The sequence below is a fragment of the Archocentrus centrarchus genome, chromosome 14, assembly GCF_007364275.1.
Source record: "Archocentrus centrarchus isolate MPI-CPG fArcCen1 chromosome 14, fArcCen1, whole genome shotgun sequence".
Lineage (NCBI taxonomy): Eukaryota > Metazoa > Chordata > Actinopteri > Cichliformes > Cichlidae > Archocentrus > Archocentrus centrarchus.
This window is the reverse complement of record NC_044359.1, coordinates 25,841,720-25,868,618: the sequence shown is the minus strand read 5'-3', so window position 1 is coordinate 25,868,618 and position 26,899 is coordinate 25,841,720. Positions and strand designations below refer to the sequence as shown.

General features: G+C 39.3%; 3 protein-coding genes across 3 annotated transcripts; all 3 read right to left on the bottom strand.

The window, feature by feature from the left end:
- Nucleotides 1-937: 937 nt before the first annotated feature.
- LOC115791476 (olfactory receptor 1-like) lies at nucleotides 938-1,912 on the bottom strand. Its single transcript, XM_030745563.1, has one exon. It carries the CDS (start codon nucleotides 1,910-1,912, stop codon nucleotides 938-940), a length of 975 nt encoding a protein of 324 aa, XP_030601423.1.
- Nucleotides 1,913-9,471: 7,559 nt separating this feature from the next.
- On the bottom strand, nucleotides 9,472-10,443 carry LOC115791474 (olfactory receptor 6C4-like). Its single transcript, XM_030745562.1, has one exon. It carries the CDS (start codon nucleotides 10,441-10,443, stop codon nucleotides 9,472-9,474), a length of 972 nt encoding a protein of 323 aa, XP_030601422.1.
- Nucleotides 10,444-21,760: 11,317 nt separating this feature from the next.
- On the bottom strand, nucleotides 21,761-26,641 carry LOC115791473 (olfactory receptor 1-like). The gene is made up of 2 exons (XM_030745561.1): nucleotides 25,679-26,641; nucleotides 21,761-21,844 (listed from the first exon to the last, which is right to left on the bottom strand). Exons 1-2 carry the CDS (start codon nucleotides 26,639-26,641, stop codon nucleotides 21,761-21,763), a joined length of 1,047 nt encoding a protein of 348 aa, XP_030601421.1.
- Nucleotides 26,642-26,899: the final 258 nt, after the last annotated feature.

The following is a 26,899-nucleotide window of genomic DNA, read 5'->3' as shown; positions in this document are numbered from 1 at the left end:
TCTAAAAATAAATAAGAGCATCAGTAACATAAAAATAAAAGAGCAACAATAAAATTAAAATAAAATACACAATCAAAAGTCAGGATAAAATTAGACTAAAAAACAAATAGATACATAAGAAATAAATACACTGCGATACAAACATCTCAAGCTTGTTTGAACGCCTGGGAAAAAAGGTGGGTCTTAAGAGAAGATTTAAAAATAGCTAGTGAAGAGACCTGTTTGATGTGCATAGGCAGAGCGTTCCACAACCTGGGGGCTGCCACGGCGAATGCTCTGTCCCCCCTGAGCCTCCGCTTAGTCCTCGGTACGACCAACAGCAGTTGGTCAGCAGATCTAAGTGGGCGGGAGGGGGAGTGTAGATGCAGCAACTCTGCGAGGTAAGGTGGTGCAAGGCCATTTAAGGACTTATAAACAAATAAAAGAATTTTAAAATGAAAGTCAATGTTCATTCATCATTCCATGAACAATTTTTCTTGTAACAGTAACTCTTAACTATTAGACTGTAGCAAACATACTGTACAGAATGAAAAATGTAATACAATTGTTTTAGAACATGTTGAGGAGAAATCTTCATAGAAAAAAATTTGATTTTGCAGAAAATTCAGTTTTCAAAGACATTTTGAGATCGACAGCTAAGACTGCACAGATCTCCTCTTTTTTGTTTTGTTTTTTGATGAGACAGACATGCATGCATGTGTGATGAGAGACACAGTTTATTTTTGTTAGGGGGTTTTATTGGGGGTGTTACAATTATACATTTTCCCATACAGTATACTGCAATTCAACCATTTTATGTAAGCATGATATACAGCAACTATTTCTAAAGGTAAAATTATAGCACATATAAGTAGCAAGTCATTAGAGGTCAAAAGTTAATTTAGAGAAAAAGTCTAGTCTGAAAGTCCTAAATGTGTCATTCTAATAGAGATGAGATTCACCACTTTGTGACTGTGCTGTTAATATTATTTCTTTTGAAAAGCTTCTTAACTGCATTCATCACTTCATCAGTCTTTAAAGCATATATGATAGGATTGAGCAAAGCTGGTATGGTGTGTGTCAATGTTGAGTTTATGATCCTGGCATTAGGATGGATGTCAGAGGCCCATACAGCTATGTTTGTAGCCACAAACGGAAGAAACAAAATAGCAACAAGGATGAGGTGAGAAGTACAAGTTTTCAGTGCTCTGAGTCGTTCCTCTCCTGATGCAATTCTGCTCAGCACTATGGAAATGCAAACATAGGTCAAAACTATGAAAATTAGAGGAATAAAGGCAGCTATACTTACAGCAACATTTGCCAATATAATATTTAAAGTTGTATCATTACAGGCCAGACGATACACTGGTCCATGATCACAGAAAAAGCTTTTCACCACTACAGAGCCACAGAAAGAAAGGCGAAACCCAACAAGTAATCCCATCAGGATCAATATAAGCAACCATACAAACATCAACATTGACCCAATAGCTTTTTTAGTCACCATACTGTGGTACCTTAAAGGGAAACAAATGGCTATAAATCTGTCATAGGCCATAGTGACAAGTGTCCATGACTGCACACCTCCAAAGAATGAAACAAAGAACAGGTAACTTAAGCAAGCCTCATACACGATGTATCTTCTGTCAAACAGAAATGTGTCTAAGAGTTTGGGGATGAGAGCTGTGCTCCCACACAAATCTGTCAAAGCCATGTTGAACACAATCATGTATTTAGGAGTATGAAGAGTCTTCACCAGCCAAATAACTGAGAGAAGAAAGCCATTCCCCAAAACAGTCATGATGTAGATAAAACACAGGAAGACAAAGAAATAATCAATATTAGGAATGTTAGAAAACCCACTGAGGTAAAATTTTGCAGGGCGAACAAATGTGGTATTAAACAAAGTGGTGACTTTTTCTTCTGAGCCCATTACAGATATTTGTTTACACGCATATATATATATATATATATATATAAAAGCCAAATAACACAATATATAACAGAATATGAAGCAATTGCTGAAAAAGTTACTGTAACCAACTCACCCCAAACAACATCAATAGTGCAGTGCACTAAGTGAGTTGTCTTGTGACAGACCTGGTATTTATAATTTACCTTTAATATCACAAGCAAGTATCACTGTCACATGGTCACTGTCACTGTCATACCTCATAGAAACTATAAACATTGTTCATGATTAATAACAAAAATGCAATAAAGGAGTTCCAGCAACAGATGTGTTCATGGCATCCTGCATCTAACCAGACATGGCTTAGCTCATTCCGTCTTGGCTCTCACTGAACCATCCCCTGCCACAGCACACTTCTCTGTCATTTTCAGCCTATAGATGCTGAAAATGACAGCCTTAAGACTGCATTTAATCTATTATTAGACACAACTGGCTTCTCTCAAAATGTAAATGAGCCCAGTCACCACTTTAATCACACTCTGGTGTCCCTTATTATAGTGTTTGGATGCTTAAGATGGCACTCAATCTGATTGGATTATGATGATTAGATGTTATTTGTGATGAAACTGATACAATTTTGTATCACATGACAAGGTGACAATATCTATTTCTAGGGACTGAAGGTCTGGTCTATGCTAAAAAGAAGAACGGGATTGGTAGGCTAAACCAGTCAAAGAGCTGGAACCTGGTGTGTTGTATATTCTACCTGCCTGCCTAAAAGAAAAGTAATAGAGGCATGTTGCAGAGGTTTAAATTACTTATTCTTCTGAAGTGAGGAGACAAACCAAACAAGTCACAGGTGGTAGTTGAGGATGTGGAGGTGGTAACCACAGGTGCAGCAGCAATGTGTTTTGCTGAATCAGGCTCCTGAATTCAGAACTTGACATCCCTGGAGAAATTACTTCAGCAGTCAGGGTGGGTTGTGCAGAGGCAAGTCTTCGTTGTCGAGGCTGGTGGCCCAACTGTATGTGTCTGGACAGATGTGACCACTGCAATGGGAGGAACATGGCGCACTGGTTTATGCTCATGGTTAGTTGAGTCCTGTCACCCTGCTTCACTTGGGAGGGTAGAATTGGTGGAACAAGAGATATTCCTTGACTCATATTTGAGAAAAAACAAATCTTCACCTTCCTTTAAACAATGGCTCTTGTGTGTAATTAAGGTCTCTGCAGGCTGGAGTGCCTCCTCCTGAATAAGTTGAGCATCTCTCACTGGACATCCTGTGAATCCTCTTACAATTGTTGACAGAGATTATCAATCTCCATTTGTTTCATTTGCTCCTCCAGAATGGCAGTTTTTACAGGGGTGAGTGCTTGAGCAGAGTACACACCAACAGACATGGCTGTATACTGACTAGATTTGGAGGTGGAGCCAGCAAAACTTTTACTGGCTCTTGTTGCAGGTTTTATACATATATTGACTGACCCATATACTGTGATATGTACTGTTTTGATTTATATATCTAAGATAATAAAAAATAAATTAACTTGAGGGCTGAAGGTCTTGTACTCTTCACTATCTTGTCTACATTTTTTACTGTACTTTATGCTATATACTTTGTGTCTGTGCACCCTTTACTTTATGGCCTCAGTTTGTGCAAATGAGTAGTTCTGACATTTTTATGGTCCATAATTCATATTAATGGTTGGCTGTGACAGCTTCATGGATCATAAATTGTTGACCCTGTCAGTTTTATTTCTTATTTTGACAGTTTTATTGCCAATGATTTGTAGAGCGTGAAGATGTTATACTTAGTATATCCATAATTAATCAGATTTATGGCTGATTTTAGCAGCACAAACTGCCCTGAAGTTATTAACATGATTAACTGTCAACCAGGTGCAGAACTGCAGTTGGAAGACCACCAAATATCTGGGAAGATAGCCAGTAAACTAGAGAAGCTGCCAAGAAATTTGGTAATTCTAGTGTCAAATTTCATAGAGGGAAACAAAATCTTGTAAGTTGGCACATTACTCAAAGTAAAGCATGCGTAAGCTTTAGTCCAATTGGCTTGGACACAAATTGAGAGCTAATTGGTATTAAAAGTTAAAACTAGATACAATTAAAACCAAGGTTCAAAAAGTTATATAACAAAAGAAAGAGGGACTGGCAGCCCCTCTCCCAGTATAAGGAGCCCAGCAGAAGCCCTAGTCAGTCTTCATTTTTGTTTTTGTGGTGGCCTTTTGACATGCATGTGCTAACAGTCCAGCTGCAGCTTGAACATCACAGGATGCTGTAGCTGAAAGACCTGGTCAATATTTTTGCTTTGGTTTAAAGCCAATTTTGGAGTTATGACCTAATTTATATTATCCGTTTTTGCTTCCCAGGAAACATTCTGTGGTGTTACTTAGATGCCATGTTTATCCAGAAGAACTCACAACATGACTGCCGATGCCACGGTTGAAGTGTATAGATATGTGTCAGAACCAAAGAGCAGAACTGAGGACCCTCTTGACATGACTTCCTAATCAAGTTAAAAATTTATAAATAAATGAGACAGTCAATAACTAACATGCAAAAATGCAAACATGGATATAATCCTATTATTATTATTATTATTGTTATTATTATTATTATTATTATTATTATTATTATTATTATTATTATCCATTCTAGCAGTGGGTGTAAATGACCTCCTGTAAAGGACCAACTGAGTCATTGTGGTCAGTGAGATGATTCCTCTTTGGAACAGAGACCAAACAAAATGTTCTCCACAACTGCTTTCTGCAAACACAGAAGATACAAGGCTTAAACAGGTGTATTAGAATATCACACAGCTCTGTGGAGCAGGTCTTCAGCAGACTAGGTGGGAAAGGCCGGGGTGGTGCGAAGCTGTTACAAAACCTGTTCAGATTGTCAGCCAAATTCTGATCACCATAATATAAACGTATTGGTCTGAGTTTGAGATAAATAATTACTTATAACATTATTTGGACTTTACAAACTTTTCCACCTCCATCACCCTCTACCCTGACCACCTCCGCTACCTCCTGGGTATAAGCATTGGGAATTTTTTTTTATTTTTTAAAATAAGCTACAACCAGTGAGTTAGCTAAAAGTTATCTGTCTTGACTTATTATCTGGGATAGGGGGCACAGCAGAAAGGTTGACAGGCAAACCCTCTATACCCAAGAACACAAACAGTTCCTTTTAATAGAGTGTTCTGCTTTTGAAGGCCTTAAATTTTTAAGCACATGAAATAACAATAAAATCACAGAAAATAAACCAAGACCTAACATGTCTAATGTAAAAATATATGAAAAACCTTTAATTGTGAATAAACATAATATTTTTGTTTTCTTGTGGAAAACTTGAGCTTTTAAATTCCACATGAAAAACTGTAAAATCCAGTTGGAAATGTAAACACAATTTCACAAATATGTAATTGATAAAACTGTTAAATTCAGGTTTTTTTTCTGAAAACCTTAAAGGTTATGTACATCATTAAGGGCTTCACAGAAATGAGGCACATTATCAGTATGCACAGTTGTGTCTCACTTCATAAATTATAATGCTTTTAAGCCTCATGTTTACCGTCATCATCACCAGTCATCTTCTGTGTCCTACTGTAAGATTTTCCAGGGACTCTTTATGTGTTAATTTCCTCAGTGTCAGAAATAATTGACTGATCTCAAGATCTTTTGTGTCACATGAAATTGCTGAGAGCCAGTCAGATGAATGAGCAGCTGATTATGGGCCTGAGGATATACCGGGCCCTGCACAAATTAAAAGTGTATACATTACACAATTTCATGTATACATGAAATTGTAGACCAAGCACATTATCCCCTTCTCCACACTGCAGTTGATTGTTGAAGAGAATAATAGCCTCAGTGGAGTGTACCAGCAGTAGACAAAGGATCAGCTTAAAGTATGTCTTCAAAACAAAAGCTAAATGATCAGAGACAGAAATTGACAATGTTTTGAAGACAGCAGATGACATAGACATTTATGCTTTGCCCTTTCTACAGCGCACAAGAGATGGCAGTATTTTGAGGAGAATTTTCCGTATGTGCATCCACTTTCCATTTTCTTTGGGAATGTTCCTCATCTGGAAGTTACACCACTTATCAAGCAACCTCTTATTTTAAGTGATGTGTGATGGATTGGTCTTCAAATCTAATCCTCTGTTTTCAGAGTTAAGTCTCACTTTAAAGGTGATACTGTATCAAGATTAATTTGTGTTTAATAAATCCCCTTGGCTCTTCAAAGGCAATAAGACAAGGTCCTTGGGGTCTACATCACTCTTGCAAACGTTGATCCTTTTCACAGTTCCATAACTTGCAGCTTCAGTTTTTGTGCCAAGAAGTTGATTTCAAGCATTTTGGATATGAGAAAGTGTTCTATATCAGATCTTAATGAACTGCAGACAAACCAACTGAATACAAATTGAAACATTATGAAGACGACAGTCATTTGCATTACTGGTAATAATTTGGGTGTACATTGCATCAGTGATTTCACAGAAACAATCTGAATATAATTTGTAGTGCAACTAGAAATGAGCCAGACAACTTGGAACACCATGCTCTGATGTCTGTGTAGATTCTCAGTTATCCAGGTCATAGTAGTCTCTGGAGCTTGAAAAAGGCGACTGGACTTCTTTTTGTTTCTTGAAGACGTTTCACCTCTCATCCGAAAGGCTTCTTCAGTTCTCAACCAAATGGTGGAGAGACCCAGGTATTTAAACCCCTGTGGGCGTAGTCCCCTGGAGGTGGTTATGACCCTCTATTGATCATGTTCTTGAACACATGTGCCCAGGTGTGAAGGGGGGCGTGGAAGGAAAAAGGGCACTCTTTTGAGGATGCCAATGTCCACATTTTGGACAGGGAAAACAGATGGTTTGAAAGAGGAGTGAAAGAAGCCATCTATGTCCACTGTGAACAACCATCATTGAACAGAGGAGGTGGATTACGTCACCAACTTTCCCCCGCTTACAGTGCTGTCCTGAGCTCCCTTCCCAGACGTCTCAACCCCCATTCACACCTTTGTTCCAGTGACCTCAATAGGCCACAGGAAACAATGGAGCGGAGTCCTAAGTTGGTTTCAACTGAAACCACTGATTAAATATGACCCACGCCCCCCTTCACACCTGGGCACATGTGTTCAAGCACATGATCAATAGAGGGTCATAACCACCTCCAGGGGACTACGCCCACAGGGGTTTAAATACCTGGGTCTCTCCACCATTTGGTTGAGAACTGAAGAAGCCTTTCGGATGAGAGGTGAAACGTCTTCAAGAAACAAAAAGAAGTCCAGTCGCCTTTTTCAAGCTCCAGAGACTACCATGCTCTGATCCACACATTATAGACTATAGATTATAGACACTGTACAAGAGCTGCAGAATGATGAGGCAAGTGAAGTCAGAGGTTTGAAATTTGACTCTGTCTTTAATGGTAGTTATTCATATCTGCCAGCCTGCCACCCTGATTGGCCATGATTTCTTTGAAGGTGTACTGGCTTACAACCTTGTCACTTGCCTGAACTACTTTGTTAAGGTGAGGAAATCTTCACATATTCACAACTTAATCGTAGGATCAGACAGTTTTGCTAACAGGGATCTGATAGAATCTCTACAACATCAGAAGTTTCTGAAAAGGGTACAAAACCAGGTGGCCAAGCAGCTGAAAACTGGTCTTTGCTGAGACTTTTTCTCATTGTAATCAGTGAAAAGATCACTGATACAGACAATCTAGTATTGCAACTGACTGTCCAACTGAAAGAGGTAGTAGAATTGACTTGTGCTTCTAGAATATCAGTACCTCAAATTGCTTTACTAAGTATTCTGATTCATGGCTGTCTAGAGGCAAGGTAAGAAATGTTTCCTGCACACAATCTGAAGCCAAAGAATCATCACCTCATTCACTATCCTGCATTGATATTGAAACTGGGTCCACTCGTGTGGTTGTGAACAATAAAGTTTGTAAGGAAGTATGCATACTCCAAAATATGCATGCGAAGAGGCTCAGAATTTCAAAAATGTATGCCAGACACTTCCCAGGAACCACCAGATATTACAAGGATACTTACATTCAGGTTCTTTCTTCTCACCTTCATCAGTGCTGAAGAACTCCACTCCTTTCCAAGCTGAACTGTACAGTAATGCAGTGTGTACTGCTGTAGGACCAACCTTGATCAAGGAACCCACTATTGTGGCAACTACAGAGACACATGGAAAGGCACACTATACAGAAAGGGATTCTTTCTTTGACTAAGCTAAAGTGAGTCAGTTGAAGTTGGGCAAATTGAGCACATATTGGTGAAAGATGAGAAGCATGTGTACTTTATGACGTGAAAGAGGCAAGACAGAGCATGAAGTGCAGGGAAGCAGAGCTCAGACTGGATTATTATCTGTTTCCAGTGTTCAAGCTTTTGGGGTAAAAGTAATTCCACTGAAACATAGCATTGTTGACACTGAGTAAAGATGATGAAAAGCAGATGGAAAATATGTATTCTCATGCATCAGTACCATACACAAATCTTCCAGAATACTGCTACTGATAGATTTAGAACAAAACCATGAATGTTAAATCTTAAATTTACCTATTGACCTGACACTGTTGCATATGATTGCGGTGAGAATTAGAGTTCTTCGATTTTGTTTGCACACACACATAAAATGAATGGTTGATTTTTGACCCACTTGCGGAAGACTGTAGGGTCCAGTCACTCGTGCATCTAAGGGTTAAGCAAGCCTCAGAGAGGTTGTTCATTATATTCAGTGATTTGTGCCCCCACAAAAATCTTTTAAAACCAGGTTGAACACAATAATGTATTTATTTATGGACATCAATTTCGGTCAAACTTCACAATCAATACACTGACGCAGTGTGCTATATCATCATCTATGTAAGTGTCAGGGTTTGTAAGCTTTTATCTCTTTTTAAATATTCATATGTATGTGGCTCTGTAAGACTGTAACAAGGTAGAGTTTTGAATAATCGCCTGACCTGACAGTGACTGACTAGTATTGCTATTAGGTAAACTTTTCAATTTCTCCAAAATCAGCTGTAATTTTTTTTCACAAATAACTTTCCACTTTATAAACATCAACACTACTATTGTATTTTACCTGTCGACATTTAGCTCTCAGTAAAATCACTCGCTCCCTATGTGCAGCCTCACAGAGCCACAAGCTGGCATGGCAATTTTATTAGAATTTGTAGGTAAAGGAAAAAAAAGTTTTGCTTTCTTCATCAAACCCCTCCTAAAATGAAATTAGGCAAAGAAAAGACAACTGCATTGTACTTTGAAAATGCTACCAGCACAGAGATAAAAATCTACTGCTTTTCACCTTGATGGCAAATAATACATGCATCTTAACAGATTTTTGTGTCATCTTTAATTATACTTACAATCCCTCATCATTTCCATTCATTTAAAATGATTTATGCTTTTATTACAAACAGTTTGATCTCAGATTGACATTAAACAGTTCAACAATTCTGTGTGAAAGGACAATTTGCTGCAAAGAAAAAGACAAACATGCACATAATTTAGTGCCAACAAATACATCACAGCTAATATTTAATAGTTATTTTTGATTTTCCTCTTAGTTTTAATAACTTTTTGACAGACTCTTTAATTTCTTGTGTTTGCAGAACATAAATTATTGGATTCAACATGGGAGGGAATACGGAAGTCAAAGACAGGTTAATGATCCTAACATTTGGATGTATTTTTTCCATCAAAGTAAATGTAATTAACAGTGGAATAAAATAGATTGCTACCAGAGAGAGATGGGCAATGCACGTTTTAAAAGCCTTGAGTCCTTCTTGAAGTGTGGCCACTTTAATCAAAGTATAGCTAATATATAGGTAACTTAACAGGATAAAAGCTAAAGGAAGCCAAAATATAAAAACTGGGTACAAGCAAGCAATGACATAACTGGGGAAATTGTCATTGCACGCAAGCCGGTATATCTGACCATGGTCGCAAAAGTAACTGTTAATAACCACAGACTTACAGAATGACAGTCTTGTAAGAAGTCCAACTGAAATTAATACAGCAATAATTGTAAAACCCCAAAAAGAGGCAATCAAAGAAAACATGAACCTGTGAGTCACCTTCACTTGATAGTGCAGGGGAAAGATGATAGCCACCATTCTGTCATACGCAAGTGCAACCAGATTAAATGACTGCATTGATAGGCAAGTGTAGCAGAAAAACAGGAACGTCAAACAATCATTGTAGGGGATATAGTAGTGCCCGACTAGAAAAATGTCAAGAACCTTTGGCACAAGAGCAGTGTTACCAAACAGGTCCACAAATGCAAGATTAAAAACTGCAATATACTTTGGAGTTCTCAGATTGTGATCCAAGTATATTACAGCCATCACAACTGTGTTTCCCAACACAGAAAAAATATAAACAAAAAATAGGAAGACATAGTAAGATATTATATTTGGAATTCCTGTTAAACCACTTATAATAAAATATGCAGGATGTACAAAAGTGATATTTTTCCCAAGAGCTGAATTGAATAACTCCATTGCAAAGATGTCCACAGCACGATAATTTACGTATAGAAGTGTCTACTTTGTGCCAGCATCAAGACTGTGTACTCTTATGTAGATGGAGGAAAGCGCCTTACTCTCAGGGGACTGAGCTCTGTCACTGTGTAGCTGTTTTGAAAGAGGGAGCTGTAGTCATCTTCTGTATATCTGGCAAATGATGTGTGTACTGCATGTAAATCATTAAATTTTAAGTTTATTTCAATCCATTATGATACAATCAAAATGGAAAAATCTGTATACTACAAATCTGTAGAGCACCTACAATTCATTTTTTTATATTTCATGTTACATTTTATAGGTGATGTTTCAACTAGTTTACCGTTTTATAACAATAAGTGTATGAAATGGACAGTTATGAAAAGGGTCATTTCATGTGATGAAATTACAGAAAATTATCACATCCGTCTATAGCTTGGCTCAAGTATGGCTTTGAAGTTTTGACAGAAATATTGTGAAAAACACACATTATGCCACCCCTGGGTTAATAAAGATATAATACATATTACAGCAAAAATATGTCCTCAATATTAGCAATACTCATTAAATGAAAACAATTTGAGTATGATTAAGTATGCCGTAAGAGACTGTGATTATCTTTATCATTTCTACAAATACTTTTTTGTAACCACATCCTAGAATGGACACAAAAATTTCCATGGTAAACAGAGAAAGTACATACTGCACTCTTGTATAAGGGTGTATACTACACAATTTATATTTATATAATATATAACAATATGCCAGACATAATGGATACTTACAAAGTATTCACATCATATACTTTTGTTTGTACTGGTATATTACTACATAATGCACCCACACTACATAATCTGCTGATACTAATGCATTATATATGACAGACTGCTACTTCCGCTGTACCGTTTTCTACTTCCGGTTACCCAAAGTCAGAGCCAGAGTTAATGACAAAATTTGGTTACTTTGTGCTGCAACGGGCGGCTTTATTAGTTGGAACATGAGCTCGGGTTTAACTTGTGCTGTTGTTGGTTGTCACTACATCAGTCTGTACATTTTTTCAAATTATTTTATTCTGTAAATTTGTTCTTTTTCCCCCAAATTATACTACTCAGTTGCACATCCTATTACCGTATTTTTTCCTTATGTTTTGAGTTTTCCTTTAATGTAAAGCCTCTTATTTTTTTTTACATTATTTTATTTATAGTGTGACACTACAGTATACAGCCTACACAAAGCTTTAACAATGTGTGGCTTCCACATGTAAACATGTAGCAGTTAGCAAGATGACAGCTGCGTGTCTCCCCGATCACAGCCTTCGGCCAGTCCAGTGTTTCTGTTTCAGTGATCTGAACATTCTGATATCCAGATCAGTGATTTACCTTCCACAGAATAGCTGCAGCATCACTACATGATTTCCCTAATCAGCAATACAGGAACAGCTGACTGTCTCCACCGCTCCACTTTCCCTTAGCATGACCCATGCTAAGTGCTTAGCTTGGCCAATGCTCTGGCTCAGCTCTACAGCTGTTCTAAGGAAAAAAATGTTGCCTTGTTTGTTCAGCATTACTTTATTGATTTTATTGCTTTGAAGGTAATTATACGCCTCAGTGCTCTTATAATTATGTGATTCCTCGCCATCAACACCTTTGGAAAAAACAAGGTAATTAATAATGTTGATGTAGCTGACTTCGGGCCATAATTTCATGTCATCTACCCAGTCAGTGGGAAGCGATGGGTGAGGCACTGTTACTGAATTGTCCTCGCTGCTTTTTAAAACAATGTATCCACCTCCGATGTGGTACCATTTAAGCCAGGTAAAAGAAACTGCAGTGTCAAAGTGTGAACGGCAAGTGTGTAAGCCCACAACCATAAACAACAGCGCAAGCGGGAGTAATGGTGCAAAGTCAAGAATACTGTGGATAACTCATATTCTTAATTTATCACACTTTGGAATGCTGCACAAGTGCTCCCACTCCACTCCCACTGGTGATCTCAGTGACTTAAATAATTACCACTATATTTCAAAAATTGCCTTGCCTATTAAAATTCCTTATTAAATGATGAAAAGAAGTATCAAGCCTGGAATTAAATCAAAGCAGGCAGGTTGTAGATCATGTCACAGCATAACAGCTGCTGCAGTTTGTGCACTTAATAATGTTATTGTTGCCCCTGATAATCATCAGTATTGCACTGTATTTTTCATACTGTAGTGTTGGGTCAAAAAATATAATGAGATAAATCCTCCCTTTTTAGGCCAATAAGCTGTCTTCCCAGGTTTTTAAGTCCAATTAAGATCAACATTTTGAGGAAAAGATTTGCAAAAAACAGTGCAGAATCATTGCCGGTTGTTTTGTTGAACAAAGCTGTGTGCAGCTTATATAACAGTATAAATTTATTATTCCCTCAAAATAACTCAATATACAGCCATTAATGTCTAAACAGCGGCAACACAAGTGAGTACACCCCTAAGAGACTACACCCGTAAATGTCCAAATTGAGCGCTGCTTGTCATTTCCCCTCCAAAATGTCATGTGACTCGTTAGTGTTACTAGGTCTCAGGTGTGCATAGGGAGCAGGTGTGTTCAATTTTGTAGTACAGCTCTCACACTCTCTCATACTGGTCACTCAAAGTTCCAACATGGCACCTCATGGCAAAGAACTCTCTGAGGATCTTAAAAGACAAATTGTTGCGCTACATGAAGACTGTTATATAAGCTGCACACAGACTACTTTTCATTGTGTCAAAGTGTCATTTTCTCAGTGTTGTCCCATGAAAAGATATACTTAAATATATGCAGACATGTGAGGAGTGTACTCACTTTTGTGATACACTGTAGCTGTGTTTTAATGTAATGTTTTGTAACAATTGCTTCCCAAATTTGGCCCAAATGTTTCTGAAGAATAGTTACATATCTTGAATATGTTTACCTGCTTTGATTTAAAATTGCACCCTTGTTGTAACACTTTATGGAATTTGATGCTAGTGTGGCCTGACCTTTATTGACAGTTTTGCTTGACCTATTAAATTTATCCAGCCCCTCTTGGCATTTTTCCCTCTTGTGCCTACACGTGATGTTTACTCAGCAGTTCTTTGACACCCCCCACCTTTCCCAATGCTGACATGCGTAGGGATATTTTGTTGTACAAAGATGGTCGTGAGTTAGATGATGAAAATTCACATGCTGCTAGAAAACATTCCTTGAGTGATCTAGCACTGTTTATAAAAAGACCAAGCAGAATGACTACATGGGAAGATTTTTGATTTTCTTATTACTTTGTATGATTTTTCTTATTTGTGTATGAAATAATGTTCATGATTTTTTGTTCTTATCAGCGACTGAAATGCATTTCTTGTTATCTTTAACCTGCTCTTTAAAAATGTATTTATTATTGATGAAATAAATAGTATATAAATAACGTATTTGTGACTAAAACATAAAATCTGTTCTTTTTCTCCATCCTTTCCCCTGTCTGCACAGTCCATAAAGTGAGCTATCTTGTAGTGCAACTGTCATTTATTGTATCTCTATAATATCTTTTTCAGGGATCCATGAATTAAAATGAGTGGGCCATCCGAGCCATTTCACATATGCCATCTTTTTCTTTTTTTTTTTCTAGCCAATGTTTTTTCAATTTTAACTTTTTATTTTCATCCATTATCACATGTTGTATCTCCCACTGCATGAAAAGTGGGGTTTTCGACAGTTTCTTGTATGTAATATTGACGCGCGCCTTGAGTTTTAGGGCTCTCAGCAGGAGGCTTTGGCCAGAACAGTAAACTGTAGGGAAACTCTCACCTAGAGCAGGCAGGGAACACTGTGAGGGTCATGTTCTTTGACTTCTCCAGTGCTTTCAACACCATCCAGCCTGCACTGTTGAGAGGGAAGATGGAGGGAGCCGGAGTGGACAGGCAGCTGACGGCATGGATCATCAACTACCTCACCAACAGACCACAGTATGTGAGGTGCCATGACTGTGTGTCTGATGTAGTAGTCTGCAGCATGGGGGCGCCACAGGGCACTGTCCTCTCACCCTTCCTGTTCAGTCTGTACACCTCAGATTTCAGGTACAATTCAGACCATTGCCACCTACAGAAGTTCTCAGATGATACGGCCATCATCGGATGCGTATCAGATGGGAACAACCAGGAATACAGGGGGGTCATCAGTGACTTTGTCGGCTGGTGTGAGAACAACGCACTCCAAATCAACGCCAGCAAGACGAAGGAGATGATCATAGACTTCAGGAGGAAGCCACCCCCTACAGCACTGATGAACATCCAGGGAAAGGACATTGAGACAGTGGTCTCCTACAAGTACCTGGGTGTTCATCTCAATAACAAGCTGGACTGGATTACAAACACAGACGTCCTGTATAAGAAGGGCCAGAGTCGACTCCACCTGCTGAGGAGACTGAGGTCCTTTGGTGTCTGCAGGACTCTGTTAAAGACCTTTTATGACACAGTGGTAGCATCTGCCCTTTTCTACGCAGTGGCCTGCTGGGGGGGTGGATGCACCGAAAGGGACAGGAGCAGGATCGACAAACTGGTGCGGAGGTCTAGCTCTGTGTTGGGATGTCCTCTGGAGTCTGTGATGGTGGTGGGTGAGAGGAGGATGTTAGCAAAGCTGACATCCATCATGAACAACCCCCATCACCCTCTTCATGAGACCGTGGGTGAGCTGAGCAGCTCCTTCAGTCAGAGACTGAAACATCCTCGCTGCAGGAAGGAGCGCTTTCGCAGGTCATTCATCCCAACAGCAGTTAGACTGTACAACACTTCATAATGTCTTGAGTCACTTGGACACTTTACCTACACTGCCATCACTTTATCCATACAGTCAGATACATTTTATTTATTACACTCACCCATATAATGCATACCGTGTATGCTGTGTACCTTACCGGCTACAAATGTATATAATATTTTGATATCTTTATATAGTGTTTGACGTGTGTGTATATGTGTGTATATGTAAATGTGGGTATTGACACTGATATATATATTTATGTATATAGTGCTTATGTATATGTGTATAGTTTTTTGCTATTTTATTTTATTCTATTGAATTTTAGTTTTAGTTTTTAGTTTAGTTATTTGTTCTTACTCATCCTTTTCATTTTTTCTCTGTATTGAGCTGCTGTAATGCACAAATTTCCCCGTCGTGGGATCATTAAAGTTTTATCTTATCTTATCTTATCTCTTATCTTATCGAAACTGCCGTGGACTCTCTGTGTCAGTGCTCCCTCAGCTCCCCCCTCTCCTCAGGTCTAGGGCAGGCTCTCATATGTAAAGGAGGTTTCTGTGAGTCATACAAATGCAAATCAAGTACTCACCAGTGGTCACCAATACTCACCAGTGGTCTACCCCTCCCAAGTTGTAACCAACATATTTTATTTCTACAGCGAAACACTCAAACAAGACTAATCTCACAAGAAATCATTCTAATTTATAAATTTGAATTATCTAGTTGGAAATATATTTTTGGAAGTTTTCAGCTTTTGTCCCTTTTTCCAATAAGGCTGTGAGCTTCTGTCTGTGAGCTTCTGTCTGTGAGCCGTTGTCATGGAGTTTTTTGTGAACCCTGAACTTTAGTGGACTGAGGGAGATAAACAAAGGCTATATCTTGATTTTGGTGACACCACAAGCATTATTTTCATTGAAAAGCATACTCAGTTTTCAGTCTAATTCACTGTAACAAAAAGTCTGTCACACCATCATCCTCTCCTGTGCAGTGGCTTCCCAGCTAGCATTGAACATTCAGACAACATCCCATAAACGCTGCTATAAACGTTCAGTGAATGTTCACATGCATTAATGACATTAAAGACTACCAAGGCACATGGAATACGAAAATGTATAAACTTTTATTTTGCTATACATGGATGTACATAAGAGATATCAGCAAAACCTTCATGAGAAAAATGTAAATGTAAAAAGGTAAATAAAAAAAAAATAAGGAAAATTTTAATGCAACAGTCACCTTCTCAGTTGTCCTGCTTAAACAGACAGTGGATGTGTGAACAACACATCTTCCAGCTCATAGGAGGTCATTTTGACTGTTGGGTTTTCTCTGTATTATTGTAGGGTCTTTACCCACAATACAAAGCGCCTTGAGGCGACTGTTTGTTGTGATTTGCTGCTATATAAATAAAATTGAATTCACTTGAAATGAAATGAATTTAATTTCCGTGTGGCAGCTTCCTCGCCTGTGATTGGACAATACAGATCACATGCGGGATCACGCTGAAGGTCTGTAGGACCAATCAGTGCCTTCCTTCTCTTCCGTTCAAACTGAATGGCGTTTTTTGTCTACGCTGCTTTCCCGGTACGACACTGGAGGACGTCGTCTATATTTCAACACCCCAGAAGCTCCCGGTGAAAGCGGGCCTCTCTACCGGCCAGCCTCAACCAGCCCCGCTGCAGACGAGAAGACGCTGCTGGCTGCAGTGAGTGGGTTATCGACTCAGTTACTCAAGTTTGTACGAGCGCGACTGAAAGACAACATGGCGTCTATTGTGTAGAGACTCGATGCTTTGGACTCTAACAAAGCCTCACCTACAGAAGGACTCGAGGAAAAGACGGCAGCACAATCCAAAAACTGCGGTAAGACTTGGTCGTTTCTAAAACAAAAATACTAAGAGTGGAGGAATGGTCACAGTAAGCTGACAGACGTATTGTGATTTGGTTTCTTATTTTTATTTCATCTTACAGGAAGCAGTTCGCGGCCTGCACAACTCTGAATCCAATAAAAGCCGGTATGATCCTCTGCAGAGGTAAGAATCAGAAACAAAGCAGCAGTATTCAATGTGCGGAGGAGAGAAGAACTTAAAATGTTTTTACTCTTATTTATTTTCACGTTTTTTTCCACAGACTGTTCGCCTCACAACGCGAGTGGGTTTCTAATGCGTGGACAGTGATATAATTGTGTGTAAGTATCTATTGGTGTTGTATGTTTGTGTGTGTGTTTTTTTGCCTGAATATTGTTTATGTATGCACTGTGTTTACACTGTGTTTATTTACAATGTACAAAAATGTTTTTCAGCTTCTTGAAAAACCTACAGGCGGTTCGCCGAACTTCCGCTACAGTCAGCCTCACGGTCCGGAAAAGGCGACAGCCATTAAAAATCCTGCCCGGTGTCGTGTAAGAAGGAAGCCGTAAGACGTATTGGATTGTTTTGTTGGTCTGCTGTATTTGTGTAGTTAGCTTGAAAATGCAGTTTTATTTTTGGAAAATATTACTTATTGTTTTTTTTAACTTTATATAAAATCTGGCTTCTTCTGAACAACCCAAAATGTATATAAAAAGCAGTGGCGGCCGTGCATTTCACACCTAGGCCTTCAGTAGTGATCCGCCTGAATCACTCCACCCTCAATAACTATTTTATGGCAATAAAAACATCTTTTTATGCAGAAATGCAGTAGAAAGAGTTGTTGCATCGCAGATTGAGAGCTCATGTAGCCAGAATAAAAGCATTTACCGAAGAAACAAACCCAAGGTGCACAAGTCTGCTTTTACTGCCGCTACAGCTGCGACACATATAAAAATGCATTGATAACAACCTCATAAAATTATTAAGAGAGAAACATTTTAGTCATCATGACCCCGAAATGAAAGTTCCTGCTTGCCCCCCCCCCCCCCCCCCCCCCCAAAAAAGACAATCTAACAGTCTCTTTAAGATTTCCCTATTATTCTTTACCTTTACGTCGTGGAGCTCCGCTTCCCTGCGCACTTGCTCGCTCAGCTGATCCGCTCTGGTGTCCCCGAATGTTTTGCTTGTAAGTGTCCGGCAGTGCTTTGGTGTCTCGTTGCTGCCTTGGTTAGGCAAGTCAAATTTACAAACCCAGTGTGGCTCCAAACACCATGTCAATCAGTGGCAAACAACAAGCACTCCCAGCAATACAATTTGCAGTGTTCCTCGGGGCCTGTGAGCCAGTGGTACCGCTCGTAATTAGTGGACTGAAAGTGGTGGACACATCCTTTTCCCGGTTGTGACAGGCTTGCTAGCTTCGGAGTTGCCCGACCTTTCTTAATGATGTCCAGCTTTTCTTGAAAAGTCCGTCTTGGCTTTGACAATAAATCTGCAACCAAATCCATTTCTTCTCCTCCTTCAGCCATTGTGGGTTGACAAAACAGCTATAAAATCAACACAACCATATTTTTGCTTGTGCAGCTGGCTACAGATGCAGTTTGCTAGCTCTGGCTAGTACACTGACTATCCAATCAAAGTGTATGAATATGCTGACGTTACCGTACGCCTGCTAGAGGGCCTCGGTGTTGCCAACTCATAATCTGATTGGTTGATCAAACTGTTTGATCGACACTTATTTTTGTGCTACGGGGCCCGCAGAACTGATTATGAAGGCCTCCAGGCAGATTTCTTTGACCCTGGCAACAAATGATGGCTGAAATGTGATTGGTTAAATGCTTTAATATGAAAATACACGTCTGGAAACAGCGCGACCACAGGAAAAGCTGTGAAAGGAACCGTACAAACCATTTCGAATAATTTAACAAGTATTGATGGACAGGATATAATTAACATCAGTCTGTGATTCAGATATTTTTTAGGCCAGCAGAGAAGGCCTTGCAGGCCCTGATGGCCCACCACTGCACTGCATCACCTTTTTAATAAAAAGGTGATGCAGTGCAGGTGAAAATAATTAACATTGAATGTTTATAGTTTCAGCAGCTGTAACATTTTCGGACCTAAAAGATAAAAAGTGTATAATCAGTTTAAAGGTGCCTCAAGGGTTAATGACCAAAATCACTGAAGTACTTTTATCAGTGTTAAATTTTTTCAAAGTACTTGTTCATTTGTCTTTTATTCACAGGATGCAGGAGTTGGTACTTTGTCACATAACCATTGTTTTTGATGACAAAAATGGGCTGATTAATTTTTTTTTTTTGCATTCAGGGTCTTATCTGCTATGTGTGCATTCAAAGTCAAGAGACTCAAACTTTCAGTGTAGTTTCCTGATTTTTCACAATATTTCATATAGTTTCATAATGACTTAATGTGTGCTCTGTGTCAACAGCTGCTGGAGGCGAGGGCGAGTGTCCTGGCAGTGAAGGAGGTTGCCTTCTGGGACGGTGTCACCACTGACCTCATGTTGGATGAGGAGGATGGTGTCTCAGAGGGCGTGTCGTGCTGGATTAAGACCCCCAAGCTTCCCCAGCCAGGAGCTCAGTGACCTCTGAGCCAAACTGCAAGACAGACTAGAAGCTCACCCTAAATACAACGCCGTGCACCATAAGTGTTTGTATGCTGGACCATGCTCTGAGAGAAAGCCACCACCACATGGCCCAGAAGTAGCAAAGCATTATATGTCATAATGTTTTTGTTTTCTTTATATATATAGATTATATGATGTGTGTGTGTGTGTGTGTGTGTGTGTGTGTGTATGTGCATATTGCTTTATAAATAAAACAAAAAAAAATATTCAAACTTGTGCCTCACAATTTGTTTCTCTTAATTGAATTCCTTTTAGTTGAGGTTATTAGCATGGCATGAATACAACATAACATACAAGGTATATCACAGAAATAATAATTAAAAATAATTTTTATTACTGGGTTATTATTTATTAGGGAGGGGCTTACCCAGGCCTGTCTTTATAAAGGCCAATGGGGGGACAGATCTACCAACCAATCACATGTGAATACTGAATTGTGATGTCATTTTTATCATCCAATGACTGAGAAGCCACGTGGGTCTCTTGCCGCTGCTTCGGCTTGAGGCGCTGCTATTCATATGTAAAGTGGAGTCATTAACACCTCGCGCCTGCCGGCTCCCCCCGTATCTCTACCCCCCGCTGATTCTAGTGGTACGTAAACGACCATATTTGTCTCAAGCGAACGAATATGCGCTGCCCCGTATGCTGACGAAAGCTGATGATAACTAGGTGCGCCCGCGTCATTATACGGGGACGGATATGCCTCTTTTCGTGCAGTGGCCGGTTCATAGAATGTAACGTTTACTTCTTCTCCTGTAAGATCATTTAGTATGTATGCTGGAGGGAATTTTCTTCCTAAGCAGCGTTTTATGATAAAAACCTCATCCATGTAAGTTTCGATATTCTCACAGTGTCTCCCTCATTATATTTAAAAGTTGAGATCTTGGGCAGGTTCACCTTGTACAGCATTTTAAACACTAATTTCTCATTGTCTGTGTGTTTACATCATAGGGCGCTATTTTAATAGATCTGTGGTATGATTTGTTATAAGCTACAAAATCCTGTATGAAATTTACATATCTTCGTGAGTTGACTGATGTCAAATACTTTCACATACGCATCTTCAAACTTCTGTTAAAACGTTCAACGACCGATGCTTTGATCTCGCTAGATGTTGAGAAATGTGTGATGTCGTGCCGGGCTAATTCGGTTCCTCTGTCTGAAGTTTAACGGGCACACGACCGTCACTAAGAATGTCCTCAACAGCTGTCCGTACAGCATGTCCAGACTTTGTTTTAAGGCATCTGACCCTTGCGTACGTAGAGAATACATTGATACACGTTAACAAATACTTTACATTATAATTGTCTGATGCATATTCCTGCATATCCACCAAGTCAGCATGAAACTGTTTATCCCGGTCACCAAAACGCTTTCTTTTAAAGTTTATCTGTGCAGGTTTATGGAGGGTATACGTGTCATACGTGTAAAGACAGTTTAATATCTGTTGACTTCTTAGCTGCTATGTGGAGTTTGTTCACACTTGACAACCCCCCAGGGTATGATGGGTTATGATATATTTTACGCAATGTGTTTTCCATGACTTCATCGACACACAAATGAACAGACTGTGTGGGTTAACACAACAAAAAAACAGACAGTGTCACACACACAATCTATGTTTGCCAAGCCAATAGTTTTCAATCATGAGAAGCTCTGCTGGTAGATCATCAAAAACATACTCCCATCTCAAAACATGGAACAGGTTGTCTATTGTCTCTATGATGTTTAATACAGGCTTCAATTCAGGCACCACAAGAAGGGGTGGATGGCTGGAATGAGACAGCCTGACCAGAATCTTTTCTTTATTTCATCATAATGGAGGGTGTAGAAGAAAGCAGGTAACTCTTACAAGCAGCTGTGTTGATTCTGGCTAGGATGTTTAACCCTTCTACTACCACAGGGGTCACCGGTGGCCTTGACCCCTGTGGTAGTAAAAGGGTTAACTTGACACCCGTAGCATATCTCTTCATTGTACTTCTGCAGCCCCATAGCCAGAAGGCGAAGTGTAGCTACTGTAACAGCGGTCACACACACAGCAGTGCACGTGATATCGTCAAAAACAAGACATTTTCTAATATTCTAGTAAGCGTTGTTGAGTCTATCCCTCTTGATGGCATCGTCGATCTCTATAAACAAACGCTGCATAGGTTTCCGGTCTGCCCACTGAAGAAAAAAACAAGTCCTTAAACCATGATATACGTTCATCCATGGTGAGGGGATATGGATTTAACAGCCAGTTTTCAACAGCTCTGGATGCCATTACACTATCCCTGTCATCACAGATGCTCACAAAAACAAAATCATCACTGTTACAATTGTAGTGGTCGTCCTCCACCCTATACAGGGTGTCGGACTGATCCACTGAGCCACATATAACGCATTAGGAAAACCAGTCTGATTCAGATCTGAACACACTACAGAACGAAACAGCTTCCAGTTTTTCGTCTACATGCTGTGCACACCTCCAACACCCCAAATCTCTCCCTCGCTAGAATCTACCCACAACATGACTTTTCCATCACTATATTTAATTGTATATACGTACCTATGGCTTTTGTATTCTAATTTAAACTCATTCTCTTCACGTCTCTTTTTGTGAGGGCGCCCTTTAACTTGCTCATCTGGTGACATACCTATGAAGTCACTGGTGTTTGCAAAAGTCTCTCTGCGTGGCAGCTGAAGGGTACCGACAGGCTCAGTGGTTTGCGCCTCAGACAGTGGCTGAAGCAAAAGCTCTGGTGTGGGAGGAGTTCGGTGAGGCCATGGAAAAAGACTTTCAAACCACTTTGAAGTGATTCTGACAAACTGTCAGGTGACTCAGGAGAGGAAAGCGGTGCTCTACCCACAGAGTGTATAATCAGGCAGTGGAAAGAATAATTTGAGAATGTCATGAACCAGCACTGTGTGTAGCAGGTAAAGACCCTAAGGAAGGACTTGAGAAACCAGGCTTGAACACAAAAACTCTCAGCTTTATTGCTGGAAATCGAAAAACTAACAAAGCTGGAGAGAGCCATCAGAACAGGTTACAAAGAGCACTGGATTTGAACATGGACAGAAAAGCACACAAAAGGCAGTAAGCCAACAATGACGACGCGATGAGGAACAGACAATACATGCACAGAGAGATAACGAGGGAAGTGGAAAAAACTGGACTAGAACAACACAGGTAGCAAAACTAAACAATGTATGGAACATGGAACCAGGAAAATGAAACAGGAAGAGAGAGAGAAGAGATGAACAGAAATGCAGACATGACAACACTGGTGCTACATTTCCACCACTGAGGTGCCGGTGCTTGTGCCAGTGCCACTTTCAATGAACCGGCGAAACACTTAAGAACGAGCCTGCGTTTCCACCGCATTTCTGTGAACTGTTTCTTTACATATGAATGTGGGTGGGTCCTTGTTTGGACACAGAAGCTGAAGGGCACAAACATGGGAGTACACGCTCCACTTTCTTTTGCTGTGAACACATTTTTTTACGGTCCAAACCAAACTACTGCAGCATCTGTGATACAAAGCAGCAAGTTCAGCCTGAGGGCCCAACCTAATTCACAACCGAGAAAATCGCATCGCTTTTCTCATGTAATACACACAATGCAGTGAAATAGCGGCAGTAAACTTTACATTGAGACAGCAGAGTCACTTGGTTCAAGACCAGCTAACTTGCAGGGCCTGAGTTGAACCAAGAACGCGTTTTTCAGCTGAGCACCAAGTGCATTTGTGGTGGGAAAAACTGCTGAATGGTTCAAATACTGGCACCGGCATTGGTGGAAAAGCGGTCTGGGAGTAAAAGTAAAATACAGAATACCCAGGACAAGGAACAAGACACAGAGGGACAAAAGACACACTGGAACACAGGACCGTAGGGATGACAAGAAGAAAACACAGTTATTTTTTTTAAACCTGTCCTGTCTGGAAGCTTAAGCAAGCAAAATTATTGCCTGCATGCTCTGTTGTGCCAAACACCTTTGCTGTGCCAAGAGGAGCTCTACTTAGGCCTAAGTTCTACTTACGCTCCTCTTGTTAGTTTCTTTCTTTTATTCTCTTTATTTGTTTCTTTATTCACATATTTAAATGATATGGCCCAACCACACCAGAGCTGACAGGAAGGAAGGTGGGCAGAAGAAATTGGGGAGATGTGTGTGTATGTTTCTTCTTTTTCTGTTATTATTTTTTGTTTTTGTTTTTTTTTTTTTTGGGGGGGGGGGGGCAGAACCCAAAGAAGGGTGGATATATACCAACCGCTGTAACAAAACACACACACACACACACACACACACACGGTAGAGGGAGATAAGAGATTCAATATAAGAGATTCAAAAATGAATCTTTTCATGAAAGGCATCCTTTGTGCTTTTATAATCCCCTTCAAATATATGTTATTGAAATACATATACTGTATATCAGAGATTTCTTAATAACTGCCTGATCAGAAAAAAAGAATGCAAGAAAAATGCTGCTACTGTTGTAACAGTCAAATGCATAACCAAAAAGGAAACACCAGAAAAGCAGACTGCTGCTACTTTAACACTGGACACTAGGTTTGTCATTTTTTTTTCTGGATGATTACTCTTGTAGAATACAAATGAGAAACACTCTGTCCACAATAAAATCTTAGTTTATTTATTTTAATATTTTGCAAATGGCTTTGATTTTCAATACAGTTCAGTTAACAACAAACAGTTGCCTCAGTCTGCTTTATATTGACCCCTATGAGCAAGCACTTGGCAACAGTGGGAAGGAAAAACTCCCTTTTAGAGGAAAACATCTCCAGCAAAGCCAGGCTCAGAGAGCGGCAGCAATCTGCAGGGGGTGAGGGGAGAGAGATGGGACAAAAGTTTCAGTGACATTGTCATATAATTTGATATTTTTATTGTTACACCCTAAATGTTTTGCATGTATATGTTGCATTAAGCTGCAGTATTCTGTATGAAATTGCACACATTAACATCTTAGTAAAATGCTTTTACAGGGGTGTTTTGGGGCACTACTAAAGTTGAAAGTCTAAGGTAGTTTTACATTTTTGTTGCAATTTTAGACTGCCTTTCAACCTTTTAACAATTTTGTCAAAGATTTATTTGATTTCTTGAGTTTGAAGAACATACATTATTGGGTTTGACATGGCAGGCAGGAGAGTGGCCAAAGACAGGTTTACAACCCTTGCATTTGGATGTATTGTACTCATAAAATGATTTACAAAGATAACAGGGAGGAAAATGCCATGAATGACAGGTGGTCTGTTCAGGTTTTCAACACCTTCATTCTTTCCCCACATATAGAAATTCATGACAAACAACAGACAAAGTAATTTTCTCAGTTTCCTGGAGATTTTGTGGGTTGCGGGTCAAACTGACAGTGCTCATCTTATTTTTGCAGCTCATATAAAAAGTCTTTAAAAATTAGCAGTGACTCAAAGGCTAAACACACTGCTGGATATTTTGCTAACACACGATTCAGATAAATTTTCAGCATGAGTTTAGATTGAAAAAATCTAAAAGCAGAGAAAGTAGTCTGACATTTCTTAAAACAGTAATCAGTGGTAACTGATATCCATTTACAAGCTGGAAGACAAACAAGCTGGAGAACTTCATGACATATTCAGACAGCGAATAAATCCATCTAGGTATTAAGCTGTATTTTAGCTATAATGTCAAGTACGCCTAATGAAACAAAGTATAGCACAGAAAAGATGTTTTTCTACATGCCTATTTTTTAAAAATAATAAATGTGCGTGCATGGGTTCTCTCCATATTTTTTGGTACATGTAAACATAATTGGTTTACAAACTGGCAATGCATGTGAATAAGTGTTTATCTGTCTCTGTGTTTGCCATAACAATAGCGTTTACAATTACACTGTGTGTTCAAACTTTACTGTATTTTACCATCATTTGGAAATATTGGAAAAATAGTGTTTTGACCTTGCATACACTCCTTAAATAAACAAAAGGCTCACAATATTAATCCCAGGTTTACTCTTAATTTTTTAATTTTACTTTTCTAATTTTGTAGCGGGTTATGATTCTTAGCAACTTTTTCAGAGATTCTTTGATTTCTCGTGTCTGTAGAACATATATGATTGGGTTCAGCATTGGAGGAAAGATCATGCCTAGAGACAGGTTTATGATCCTGGCATTTGGGTCTATGTTTGCACCTAGAGTAAATGTGATTAATACTGGGATGAAATATGTTGCCACTAATGAAAGATGAGCTGTGCAGGTTTTAAAGCCCTTCATTCTTTCTTGGACTGTAGCTACTTTAGCTAAAGCATAGCCAATACATATGTAACTCATCAAAATAATTGTAAGAGGAAACCAAAGAATGAGAGCTGGCACCATCATAGCAATTACATAGCTGGGTGTATAGTCATTGCATGCAAGCCTGTATATCTGGCCATGGTCACAGATATAACTTTTAATAACAACTGACTGACAGAAGGAAAGTCTTGTAAGGAGGCCAACTGTAAGGAGCATAACAGTAATGACAAATACCCACAAAGAGGCAATCAAAGTGAACATGAACCTATGAGTCACCTTCACTGGATAATGCAGTGGGTAAACGATAGCTATAACTCTGTCATATGACAGAGCAACCAGATTTAGAGCCTGTATGAAAAGGCAAACATAGCAGAAAAACAGGAATGTCAAGCAGTCATTATAAGGAATCTGGGTGTGATTAAACAAAAAGATATCAAGAACCTTCGGCACCACAGAAGAGTTTCCTAACAGATCCACCAATGCGAGATTAAAAACTGCAACATATTTTGGTGTTCTTAGATTGTGATCCAAGCATATGACCCCCATTACAGCTGTGTTTGCCAGGACTGAAATAATATAAACAAAAAACAGAAAGACATAATAGTATTTAATATTAGGAATCCCAACAAATCCACTTACAATGAAATATGCAGGGCGCACAAAAGTAATATTTTTCCCAAGTGCAGAGTTGAAGAAGTCCATTGTAAATTTCTGTCAAGCTTGTATTTTTCAATCACTGATTATACAGACAGCAGTACTGCACATCAGGCTTCTGTGATGCAGATGGTGGAGTACTCCAGATGAAGAAACTCAGGCGAGCTTTATCTGTCAGCAGATCCCCTCAATGTTTACATCCATGTTTGATCCCTCGAGTGTGTTCTACAAGCCTTTCTCCAAAAATGTTTGGATGGTGTATAAAATGAGCATAAAACTGAATGCAACGACTTGAGCTTTTGAACC